The sequence below is a fragment of the Sus scrofa genome, chromosome 13 (assembly GCF_054392235.1).
Source record: "Sus scrofa isolate SSC_HxYL_T2T_F1_AM1 chromosome 13, Sscrofa_HxYL_maternal_Yorkshire_Landrace_v2.0, whole genome shotgun sequence".
NCBI classification, from domain to species: domain Eukaryota; kingdom Metazoa; phylum Chordata; class Mammalia; order Artiodactyla; family Suidae; genus Sus; species Sus scrofa.
The window spans coordinates 58,507,570-58,520,503 of record NC_139395.1 but is presented as its reverse complement, the minus strand read 5'-3'; the positions used below and the strand labels follow the sequence as shown (position 1 = coordinate 58,520,503).

The 12,934-nt window shown below is 41.7% G+C and overlaps 1 protein-coding gene across 5 annotated transcripts in view; it reads right to left on the bottom strand.

The window, feature by feature from the left end:
• Positions 1-12,934, bottom strand: part of PTPRG (protein tyrosine phosphatase receptor type G) — a 720,153-nt gene that overhangs the window by 169,170 nt on the left and 538,049 nt on the right. For all 5 annotated transcript variants that reach the window (XM_021070771.2, XM_021070773.2, XM_084988823.1 and 2 more), the window contains exon 6: positions 2-68. In XM_021070771.2, the coding sequence (XP_020926430.1) occupies positions 2-68 (67 nt within the window). The remainder of the gene's footprint in view (position 1; positions 69-12,934) is intronic.

Sequence of the window (12,934 nt, the reverse complement as noted above, 5' to 3'; positions counted from 1 at the left end):
CCGTGATGTACGACGCCCTTCAACCCATGGATAATAGGATCCAGCGCAGAATTGTCCCTTGGACTGACCTATATGTAAAGGAAACATGATTGGTTAAATCTATTCTGGCATCAGACACAACAGCCTCAGTTTAATCTTCTAAAGAGAAGAGGGGGGGAGAAATAGATGTTATCTAGCAAGCTGCTTGGGTCTCACACACACCATGGTTTTTACCAAACACAGGAGATTTATGACATAATAAAATCAAGTGAGGAAATCTAAATCAAAAGAAAGAAACTTCTTAGAATACATTAGAACAGGAGAGAAATACCAAAGTCTTAGCAAAATCTTAAAAGGCAACTGCAGGGCTTTCCTCTCACTTTGTTTTATTAAAAGTAGACCCCAATCGGCGAAGAAGTCATTGAAAGTCATCAGAGAGCAATCCATCATTGACTGAATATTTCAGTACCTTTTTGTGATTGTGGTTTTTTTTCTCTTCTTTTTAGAAAATGGATTGGTTCCCTGACAGCCTCTTCTCCTTTCTGAGGATCCCAGTCCCCTGTGCCTTAACTGACATGATAAGAGGCATCTCTAAGAGTCACTCAAGCAGGAAAGAAATAGAAAGGAAAGGAATTCGAAAAGTCAGTGGCTCCCACTTTCATTTCCCCCTGGAGTTTTTAATCCCCTGAAATGTCAAAGCCTCTTTGATCTTGACCTTCACCTTTTCCCCTTAACTTTTGATACTCCTCAGCATGAATTATCATTTATGCCCTTTCTAAAAGATTAAAATTCCACCAGTGTATTACAATTTTGCTTTTAATGTTTTTTTAAATTTTTTTTTTTTTTTTGACACACCTGAGGCATGTGCAAGTTCCCAGGCCAGGGATCTAACCCGAGCCATAGCAGCGACCTGGGCTGCTGCAGTGATAACACTGGATCCTTAATTCACTGTGCCACAAGAGAGCTCCAAGTTCTTTCTTTTAGACACGTATTGAAATTATTTTGCTTCAAAATAACTCAAGAGTGGACAGCAGCAGGAAAGAGTGAAATACAGATGCACTAGGACTGGTCATTAATCGGTCATTTAGGATCTTAGGTGATGAGTATCAGAAGGATCAGGATACAATTTTCCCTACTTTTGCATATGTTTAGCTTTTTTCAAAGAGTTTTCCAAAGTCCATCATCTGTGGTCAGCATATCCTGAATTTTTCTTTTTTGGGATGATATTTTACATTTTAATCCACTTCTAACACAATAAGGCTGAGATAGTGATGAAGCTTTCATTGTGTAGCAAGACCTAACTTGATGTTTCCTGGTTAATCCAGAGGAATCCAGGGCCATCTTAGGTTAAATTTTAAGGTAATAGAAGATTTTTCCATACCCCTTCCCCTCTTATAGATTCTCCCTGTTGGGCTGCAAATTCCAGTTTGCTCTCTAGTAATAACCCACACTTAACACATTTCTTTTTTTCTTCTGCCTTAGCATGTACAGGTTAAAGCAGTGGTTCTCAAACTGGAGGCATTTTTACCTATCTCCTACTCCCCTTTCCCATCCAGAGGAAATTTGACTATGTCGGCAGACACTGCTGGTTTTCACAAGTACAGGTGAAGGGGGTGTGGCTATTAGCATCAAGCATGTAGAGGCAGGGCTGTTGCTAAACATCCCATAATGTTCAAAAGAGCCCCTTCATAGCAAACAATTATGTGGCCCGTGATGCCAATAATGCAAAAGTTGAGACCGAAAACCCCAGGTTGGGTGCTCTGTGAGTTAACAGTAGTTATATATTAATGTCTGGAGTCCCAAGTTATGATTAAATTCAAACACAGGTGTGATTATATACCAGTTTATGTTTATAGACTAATAAAATGAGGTGAAATTTTCTAAGACATCATAAACAATACAGGTACAAAAAAAAAAAAAAAAAGAAAAAAAAAAAGGACTAGGAGTCCAGTGTATCAGATCACAGTGGTGGAATTCTGGAGGTTGTCACGAGTATACCTCCAAAACTCCTGAGAGGAAGCTCAAAAGCGAAGGATTTAACATACTGGTTGAAGTACAAAACATCCGAATGGCACATAAATGGCAAGCATCCACAGAATATAACAAACTGAAAAAAAGTCCTGTTTGCACCACAGCACAGATTTAATCAAAAAATTAAAACATGACCAAAAATGGAAACACAACTCAAGAATGCAAGATAAAAGAGTCTATCAGGAAATGTGGCCAAATTTCAAAAGCGACAGAATAGGGAGTTCCCTGGAGTTCCTGTTGTGGCTCGGCAAGTTAAGTAGTATTCATGAGGATGAGGGTTCGATCCCTAGCCTTGCTCAGTAGGTTAAGGACCTGATGTTGCCGAAAACTGTGGCACAGGTCACAGATGCAGCTTGGATCCATTGTTGCTGTTGCTGTGGTGTAGGCTGGCAGCTGTAGTTCAGATTTTACCCCTAGCCTGGGAACTTCCATATGCCATAGGTACAGCCCTAAAAACAAAAAGGAATTAAAAGAAAAGAATAGGGAGTTCCCATGTGACACAATGAGTTAAAGATCTAGCACTGTCACTGCAGTGGCTTGGGGTTGGCTACTGTAGTGTAGATTTGATCCCTGGCCCAGGATCTTCCACATGCCACAAGTGAGGCAAAATAAATAAAATAAAATAAAATAAAATAAAATAAAATAAAAATTTAGAAAGTGATTGAAAAAACTAACGGCTCAAAGTACCCCATAGCAAACTGACATTATAGACAATCTTGATATCCCTTCTCCCTTATCCAGATTCAGTCTGGTAGAGAGGTTAATGCCAGTTAAACCCCTTGAAGTTACTCTGACATTTGTGAGAAATGGCAAAGTGGCCACAAACTCCTGCCACATGCACCTTGGAAATTTGATTTGCTACTCATCCCATCAAGAATGTATGCCAACTTTTCCAGTTTTTGAAACTGGGCTTGACCACTTGACTTGTTTTGGCCAAAGGGGCATTAGCAAACATGATGCAGGGAGAGGCTTATATAGGACTCAGAGGCAAGTGCTTAATGTCTCTTGTGAATCTTTGAAATCTTGAAACCACCAGGTGAAGAATGCCAGGCTAGCACACTAGAGGACAAGAGACCACAAGGAGCAGACACAGGCTCTTCCAGCTGAAGCCATTCTAAACCCACCAGCCTGCCAACTACCAGATAGTAAAGAGCTAGTCCATTTGAGACCATCCGTCACCAGCCAGGTAATGAACCACCTGCGGTCTGCAGAGGCCAGGCAAGCTGGCCTTGACCAGAAGAAATAACCTGCCAACATAGAGAATCATAAAGTAATAAAATAATTGTTGTTTTAACTAATTGGGATCATCTCTCACAGAGCAAAACTTCACTGAATTTCCTGTGTATAGAAGTAGAAGCTGGGGGAAAGGCTATAATATTAATAAATTTCTTAATCCATACACTTGACTTATTTATGGTTTGTCTTAAAGGGTTCGCAATGAGATGCCACATCACAAGACACAGCACTTTGTGTCAACCTGATTAATTCATGCGCTTCTCCGAAACTGTGTTACCCCTCCCCTACCAGGGCAACATTTCATAGACACAATGATTTTTTTGAGCCCAACTGTGGGGGAATGTTTTGTAGTCAGGGGGATCTTTAATGCATGTTACCTGATAACATGAAAGCTCAAAGAATGTGTTCCTAATCCTCCATGACTTACATCCACCAATAACATTTGTAGCCCATGCAAAAGCAAAATTACCTGGCAACATAATTCACCTTCAATTTCTAGTTGCTTCTGACTCTAGTACCTCGGTGTCTGATTATTCAAACCTGGTCTCATTTGAGCTCAGAGCCTAAATTCTAAACAGTCCTGAAAATGAAAAGTTTTTGACAATGCTCAGTTGCCTCCATTGTTGGTTTATAGGAGTAGGGTTGAGAAGAAGGAAAGAAAGAGGGAGAAAAATGCAGATTATTGGCTAGTCAAATTAACTTCCTACTCTCCAGTCCATGTCTTGAATCTCAAACTCTGGGTGGGAATCGCAAAAGCATGTTAACACATGGGTTTGTTCCAGTAAGGCATAACTCTTAACTAAAATAATCCCCTCCACCCACTGCTTCAATCAATATGCCACTTAAAAAAATTCAGGGAAGTAAGCTAAGCAATTGGGCAGCTCTGAAATACGCCTAAAGGGAGGAAGGCAACACAAGCAACCCTTGTTTGGTTCTGGTCTCCGTCCTCGGTATAGCAGTCTGGGTGGTGGGTGGGGTGGGGAGGATGGGATGGAATTCTTGGAGCTTCAGTGTCCTCACCTGTGAAATGGGGATATAATCTCATCATGTTACAGGAATTAAATTTATGAAGATTGGAATATAATGCTAAGTACCAAAGCAACATTCAATAAGGGCTAAATATGACTGGGCAGCAACATGACCCAAATATTCAAATAGAAATGAATGTCAAACAACAGCAATTTTATCCCTGAGACCTCTCAATGCACTTGGCTCTAAAAGCAATACCTCCTTGAGTTCAAATTTCAAAAGATCCAAATTTATGTTTTATTTAACATCTGCTCAATTTTGTAATATGCTGCTCCTGCAAAAGCCACACAAGGAGTTTTCCTGGCTCTTGAAATTTACTTCCTTTCACTTTAAGATCAAAGGAGTTGTGCAGTAAGACGGAGAAGGCAGCAATTGCACAAATGAGCTTAAAATGGACTAGAAGAAATGGACACCCCCTTTCCCTGAAGAGTTTGTTCTCTCATTGCAAAATGTAGCTTGGGGCACTTCCAATTCGGAGTAGCTTTCATGGCATTAGTCATCTTCAAAAGGATGGCATACAGATTCGACAGAGGGCTGTGAATTAAAGCTTTTAAGTTGTCTTTGGATATAACCAAAAGACATAGAGACATTAGCAATACAGGAAACCATGACATGTAGGTTTGGGCAAAAGGCCAAACGTATATACATGCTGATGAAATCTAAACTTCATAAAATTTTCTTTCCAAAGAATAGCCATAGGATTCAGTCAACTATCAATTTAGGAACCAAGTTATCGATATTCTCTAGAGATGTGTCTACAACCCAGGCTCCTCAGGAGGGTATGCATTTAATCCTTCTTGAAGCAAAATGAAATGGAAGCAGAGAGGCCTCATCAGACTGCATGTGCCTGCATTTGGATATGTGCTGCCATTGACTTTTTCTGTTCACTGTGCCATGTGGCCCTTGACTTGGATCCTAATAACCTTCAATCAATCAAGTCCTGGCCATCTGCTAAATAGGATGGCCAAAACAACCTACTTGCCCCGAGTCCGACATCGCCAGCTGCTCCTTTAGTCCTATAAACATCATATCCAGCCAATATCCTCTTGTGGGGAAAAGGATTTATGCCTGATGAGGGTAAATGGCTACACCATTAACCATGGCTGTGGGGGACAGTGACAAACAGGAGGACCAAGGTCTCTGCATGTCCTTGCTGAATTGCAGAGATGATGATCCATCCAAGCTGATAGTTAGCAGGTAACTGTGTAGTCAGAAGCTTAAGTGTCTTATCAGGACAAGGAAACCACTTCTTATGAGATCTGATTTCAAATCTGAATCTTCTTCCACAGCTCTCACCTAAAGATCCACGTGTTCTAAGGATGCTGCAGATTATTTCACTCTGACTCCAACACCTTGGGTACCACTCACCGGGTTTTGATTCAAGTTGCGGTCAAGAACTTCCTGGCAAAAATCATTCATAACTTGGCTATTTTTACAGAACTATATTTCAGTTAGGGCTTCTCCAGAAACAGGATACCTATTGGATTCCTTTTTAAATAAATTAAACACTTGTCAATAATTTCAGAAATGTGCCTATGTTCAAGAATATAATAATAGCATCAAACTCTTAACCACAGATCTACACTGAAAACATCTTTTGTTTTTTGTTTTGTTTTGTTTTTGTTTTTTGCTTGGCTCTTCTTTTTGATACAAATATGACTTTTCTTCTTGTCAACCTATGGTCTCAGTTTCTAATACAAAAGTTTCTTTTTTCCCCTTTTGACATCCCAGTAACATTTTCTATTCTTTCCTGATGGTCACTGCTGCAGTGCGATTGCAAAAAGCGGAATAAGAGGCATTGGTGCAATTAGCACCTCAAATTGCCATGGAATAAAGTCAAGGAGAAAACAGAGACACAATTTAGGAGTCATGGCCAAGGAAGACAGAGCTCTGTAAAGCTGTAGGAGTTTCCATGAAATGAAAATGAAATGGGATTTTTGTTTCCCGATCAAGTAATGGCAATTTAACCAAGTATGGATTTCTGGCCAGGAGGCTTAGTTTAATTTCAAATAATAAATGTCCAGAATCATAGTTAAGTCTAATCTAATAGATATGCAAAACATCACAGAGGCATCTCACCAGAGAAGGAAGTGCTCCTGTCAGCGGGGAAGGTGACGGCCCCATATCATCATCTATTTTCCAGTACTTGACAGGACACACTCTTGGGACTGGTTTCCATCACCAGATGAGAAAACTCCTAAATCCTCAGCCATGGGAAGGGATTAATATGAAAAAGCAACACAATTATAAATGCTAATAGGATTCACCCTCCCCACTTCAAGTGGAGCTTGAGCGTGGACATGGCTTACTTCCTGTTAATTCATAATATTTGTGGAAACTAGTCAATTCGCAAGACATTCATCTCCAGATAATTCAGATGCATGGCCAGATAAGGCTACGGGAGGAAATGAATTTAATGTTCTTGGTCTACTTACACTGACCAATCACTATCCCTCTGCCCCTACCTCTCTAGCTCACCGGAGGATTTACCACTTAATTGTCTGACTTGGCTTGGAGGAGTCTATTACTGGAAAAACCAACCCAGCAGGGTGACAGCAAGGCCCAGTAGCAAATCTGCAGATCTTGCCAGCAGCAGGCATGCCTATTGTCAATACAAGTGATTTTTCATTTTCATGAGGATCAAACTGCCCCAGGCTGGGATATACAGTGCCATTTTCTCTAGCTTTGGCCTCACACAATACTCAATTTCAAAGCCAAAGCAGAAGAGAGGGACGGAGTAGGCAGACTGGGGCGCCTGGCAAGTGGAACTTCCATAGGGGCCCACATGGTGATTTTTATCCTTCTTTGTCTTTTTAATGCATTGTGTTTCAGAGCCAAGAAAATAGTGGGGAAGCCTTTACAGCAGTTCAAGACAGGGTCCCAGAGTCTGCCTGCACCACCCCTGCCAGTCTTCTCAATGCAAAGGTGGCTCTTGAACTGCGAAGAAGCAAAAAAGAAACTGCAACCTAGCAAAGTATGACCTAGAGTCTCATTAAACTACAGTGCAAACCATGTCACAGAGATACTGTCATGACCTTTGAATTTTTTTTAAAAAGTGGGGAAGCCTGGGGCAAGAGAAGCTTATTTCAGGTTCAGTGACTTGCCTCCAAGTTTCTCTCGGTCTGGCGTGGCAATGCTGGACAATGTTGACTTTCTCTTATTAATAATCCTGCCATGCACTGAAAAGCTACAATAATATCAAAGGCTTGGGGGAGAAAGCAGAGCTGACGGTTTCCACATGTAGCAGGTGACTTGAACTAAAACACATTAGATGTGACTCTCACCCTTGCTTTTTCATTCCCTTGAAGCAAAAAGCTGCTCGGGTCACTCCATTTACAAAAGACTTGGAATGCAGAAAGCATGATGTGAGAACTTCTCTAAATTCCCACCACGTATGCAGCAAGATAAACATGAGGCAAAGTGTATTGGCTCAAAGGGTCATCAGATTGATCCTTCTCTTGAAAAAATTCCTCCTTAGGAGTAGGTAAAGTCATCATTTTGGATAAACCAAGCATCCAGATGGCATTATGAAGAATGGGGGAATACAACGTAAATATCATGTGTACAATATATTATGTCATATATAAAATATTAAAATAAACTTTGGTCATTTATACAAAGACTACATGACAGAAGGAAAAATGATACAGTGTCTTTGGTCCAAATCAGAAGAAGCCAGTTCCTCTGCTTATTCATCCAACAATACTGAGTACCTATTGCATGCTATGGTGGACTGGCTCTAAGATATCTCCCAACGCACCCCAACTCCAGCTATAAAGCCCAACAAACCTCCCGTTTTGAGGGGAGCTGATCTAGTGGCTTATATTTAACCAATAGGGCGTGGCAAAGGCAAAGGGAAGTCACTTCTCTGATTAGGTAATAAGAGATTCTAATTTCTCTGTTTCTAGTAGATGTCTACTGCCTACATGGTTGACAGCCTTTTGTGAAGTAACAGCCATGCTAGAAGGGCACATATGGTGAAGGACTGAAGGGAAACTGAGGTTCTCAGTAAAACAGCCCCTAGAGGGACAGAATTCTGTCAACAGCCCAAGTGGGAGTAGAAGTAGATCCTTCCCCAGATGAAGTTTCAGATGAGACACCAGCCTGGCTGACACCCGAAATGCAGCCTCTGAGAAAGCATGAAGCTGAGAACCCACAGAAACTGAGATGGCAAATGTGTGTTGTTTTAGCCTCTAGGCTTCAAGTAATTTGTTATACAGCAAAGATATTCACATTTCATAAGCTGGGTCCTGGGGAGTCCCTGTTGTGGCTCAGCACATTAGTAACTCAACATTGGGTCCCTGAGGATTTGGGTTCAATCCTGGCCTCACTCAGCGGGTTAAGGGTCCAGCATTGCTGCAAGCTGCAGCATGGGTCACAGGTGTGGCTTGGACCCAGTGTTGCCATGGCTGTGGTATAGGCCTGCAGCTCTGATTCAAGGCCTAACCCAGGAACTTCCACTTGCTGCAGATGTGGCCATAAAAAGGAAAAAAAGAAAAAAAAGAAAAAGAACTGGGTATGATATTGGACAAATCACAGTGCTTCTCCTGACAGAGCTGAGTTGCCACAGAAGGGATGAAGGCCCTGGCTTCCATAAAGAATTCACACTCCACCTCTGTCCTCACTCTGCATCAGCTATTAAAGGCAGTTCCCATCCTCATGAATAAACCCTTAACCCTCTTAGACCTGAGCTGCTACGTTACATCAAAGTTTCTAGAGTTTGAAAGGAAGCAATAAATATGTTTAGAATCCAAGCTCCAATCAGGAAAATGTGGCAAAACGAGTCAGCAATCCCCAGAGACAATAATCACTGATAATCTATTTCAGGGCAAAGTGTTTTCAGTAGCCTTTTTGTTTAAACAAACATAGAAAACCAGTAAGTTGCAGCGCCTTCTTAGGTGAAAGATGTCCCTGGGCAAGGTGCATAGCAAAACGAATGGGTATGAGCAGCTGTTGTTTCTGATTCATAGCAAGCAAGCCAAGTGAAAAATAATTACACACCCTAACATTCTTTTTTTTTTTTTTTTAAGCTGGTATTTCTACTCTGTGTTTCATTGGGAGCACTGAATGATTGCTCCTATAATGTGGTCTCCGAAGATTGATTAAGTATCAATCCGCTCTCCCAAGCAATACCTCACAGGGCGCATTCCCTATTCCAAGCCACACACTCACGGAGAGCTTTGGCACCAGACTTAAAACTCCCTGTCACTGTCCTCTAAAATCAACTTTTTAACAACCCACTCCATCCACCAACAAACCTGTGACTTTTTTTTTGGCAGACATTGCTAAAGGGTTGAGAGTATCTGATTAAACATCCTTCAGTAAACAATGTTTGGGGGACACAAAAAGATTATTTAAGTGGACAGAAGGTCTACGAATCCACAAATTAAAGAAATTCCCTTTAAGTAAGTGATACGTCGAAACAAAGGCCAGCCCCATCTCAAGGAGGACAGATTAATGCTAACTGAACAGCTTGGCTTTGTATTTAAAATGCACCTGAGTTCAACAGAGGATAAAATTAAATTGCAACAAGGAAAGACAAACTCTTTCCCTGCAGGCCTTGATTGATAGAATGTGCCATGTGCAGCAGAACAAAATGGAAAACCAGAAAGTTTGTTCCCAGCCATCATTGCCTCACTGGGCCAACTTTCTCTCCTTTGAGAAAATAATATGACTTCTTCATAGAGCATGTAGTCTAGTTATTTAACCAATAGTACTCGGGATTTTTCAATTCCTCCAGCAGCTCGGATGGAAAAAATGGCCCCAGTGGGGAAATGTAGGTAACATTTAACTAAGAAGAAGCTTATCTTATAAAAACTGCCATTGTCAATAACCTGAGAATAAGTCACTCTTTAAAAAACAATGCAGATGGATTTCCTGCAGTTGAATGTGATGAACTCATCTGAAATGGTAGCCCATAAGACCAGTGCAGTGGTGAAGTGCAGTTTTTGAAACCAGGTACGTAGACTGAGGTTCAAAACCTAACTCTTTCACTGAACAGCTGTGTGTGATTATAGGATAGTTAATTATAATCTCACTATGCCTCGATTTCCTCATCTGCAAATTCCTCCATAATTTCATAGGGTGGGTAAGAGGATTAAATGAATGTTTAGCACAGTGACTAACACATCCAAGATGCTTTACAAATGAAGTTACAGCCACTCTTTCCCCAAAGAGGCACCACGAACAGGCATACCCCAAAACCCACAAAGCTCCAAATAATAACTCTACTACCGGTTACAGTCAGAACAATAGTTTGGTCTGTTCCAAGCTAAATTCAGTCAATCATGACCCTTCCATCACCACACCAGAATTTCATTTTGATAAAATGGTGACATCTTGCAACCCAGTAGATCCATCCCCCAAACTTAGAATTATTTTTATTCCTTCCTTTCTTGCCACACCCACATATGATGCATCTGAAAGCCCAGAAGATTCTACCTCCTAAACATAACTTGAATTTACCCACCACTTCTCTCCAGCTCGTCCACTCTGACTGTAGCCCAGGCTATCACCACCCTGAACCTCTGACTGCCTTGGCAACCTCTGACTGCCTTGCTAACTAGTTTCCATGCTTTCTGTACTGCACTCTCCAGGAAGTCCTTCTCCACACAGCAGTTTCACCAGTGGTTCTCCCTGGCTCCCCACTGGAAACAATTCTAATCAGCTTTCAGAGAGAAACAGAAACAGACAACGACAGCGACAAAACACTGTTCTGAATGGCCTTAGGTGTGGCCTGGGCATCTGAGTGCTTCCAAGCTCTCCAGGTGGTTCTGACAGTAAGAGTTACTGAGTTTACAAGGATCTTTAAAAACCAGAAATGGGAGTTCCTGCCGTGGCTCAGTGGTTAACGAATCCGACTAGGAACCATGAGGTTTTGGGTTCGATCCCTAGCCTTACTCAGTGGGTTATGGATCTGGCGTTGCCGTGAGCTGTGGTGTAGGTCACAGATGCGGCTCGGATCCCACGTTGCTGTGGCTGTGGCATAGGCCGGCAGCTATAGCTCTGATTTAACCCCTAGCCTGGGAACCTCCATATGCCGTGGGAGTGGCCCTAGAAAAGGCAAAAAGACAAAACAAACAAACAAACAAAACCGTAAATGTAATTGCAACCCAGGCCTGCTTAAAAGTTCTCCAGGATCTGGGCCCAGGCCACCTATAAATTCTTACTGCTTAGTAATAATATTATAATTATCTTATTATCCCCATGGTTCATTATAATCCAGCCCCACTGGTCTCCTTCCTCTTCCTCTAATACTTTGAGCATTTCACTGCCTCCAGGGCTTTGCTCTATGACCCTCTATCTAGAATGTTCCTCACCTCACTCAGCCCTATGCAGGGCAGGTTCTTACTTTTCAGATCTCAGTTCAAAGTAACTCCATTAAGGAGATTTCCCTGGCCACCAGTCCCAACTGGTTCATCCCATATATTTGCCAACTACCGATCTGTTTAGCTCTCTCCAAGCACCAATCTCTTCCTGTCAATACCTGAAAGTCAGCCCAGGTGGTCAGTGTATCACAGACAATTGAGGCTGGAAGGTCCTCAAAATTTAAACAGGTCAGAGGTCCTAATCCCCTCCAAATGTCACCAAGGCACCACCTGTTAACACCTGCTCTCTCACAGCAGTTATACACTTCACTTTAATGACCCCTTTATACACCCACCTCCTGACCGAGGCTGAGAGCTCCCTTAAGGCAGGGCTCATATTTTGGATGATGAATTGAAAATTATAATGGTGCAGTCAGAGTTCAGGCATACAAAACTGGAATCAGGCTGTCACTGAGGATCTTCTCTCAAATATGTCCCAGCAGCACTAAGAACTTGAACTTTCTTTGAACGATACCAGAGCCATGGATACCACCAGCCGTATTCGAAGCAACACCTGCCAGCTGCAGCCTGATGGTCTCAAGGTCTCCCCTACTTGTAACTATGCAACCACTTCAGACCCCAACCAATCCTCACTTAATAAGCACCCTTACTTCTTGCCAGCTCCAGTTATAATTCTTGATAAACACCTTATGTAGCTTATCGTAACCTTACAGTTTTTGTGCCTTTATAAGCCTCTCACTTTTTGTAGCCCAGTGGAACACAGGTCAAATGTTTCCTGAATCCATGTCCCTCAGGCTGCAGTTCTAATAAACCAAGTCAATCCCTTTTTTATATCAATCAGGTGCCCATTTCTGGATATTTGGCTAACACTTTATTTAATTCGATTTTGTATAACCAGCTCCGTCATAGTGCCAGCATAGAGTAAGCACTAATAAATGTTTGTTTTCTGAAAAGAAAAAAAAGGCAGCTATTAAAGAGGGGAAGGGGAGAGAAACAAGGGGTACAAGTTAAAACAAACAAACAAACAAAAAAACCCACTTTAGCCAGGGTTATCTACAGAGTCGAAAGAATTCTGGGATTTATATTCAAAGAATTCGATTCAAGTCCTGGTTGTATATTAGCTGTGTGACCTGAGGCAACTGCCTTACCCACTGTGGCCCAATGGATGATGACTCACACTTCCCAGGGTTGACCTGCCAGAGTAAGTTGAAAGGATGTATCTGACAATAGGTATTACTCCCCACAGTGTAGCTACTGACCAGAGGATCTTATGCTGAGGGAGGTTTTGGTTTTATTTTCTACAAAGGGACTCTGGAGATTTTGAAAGCCAA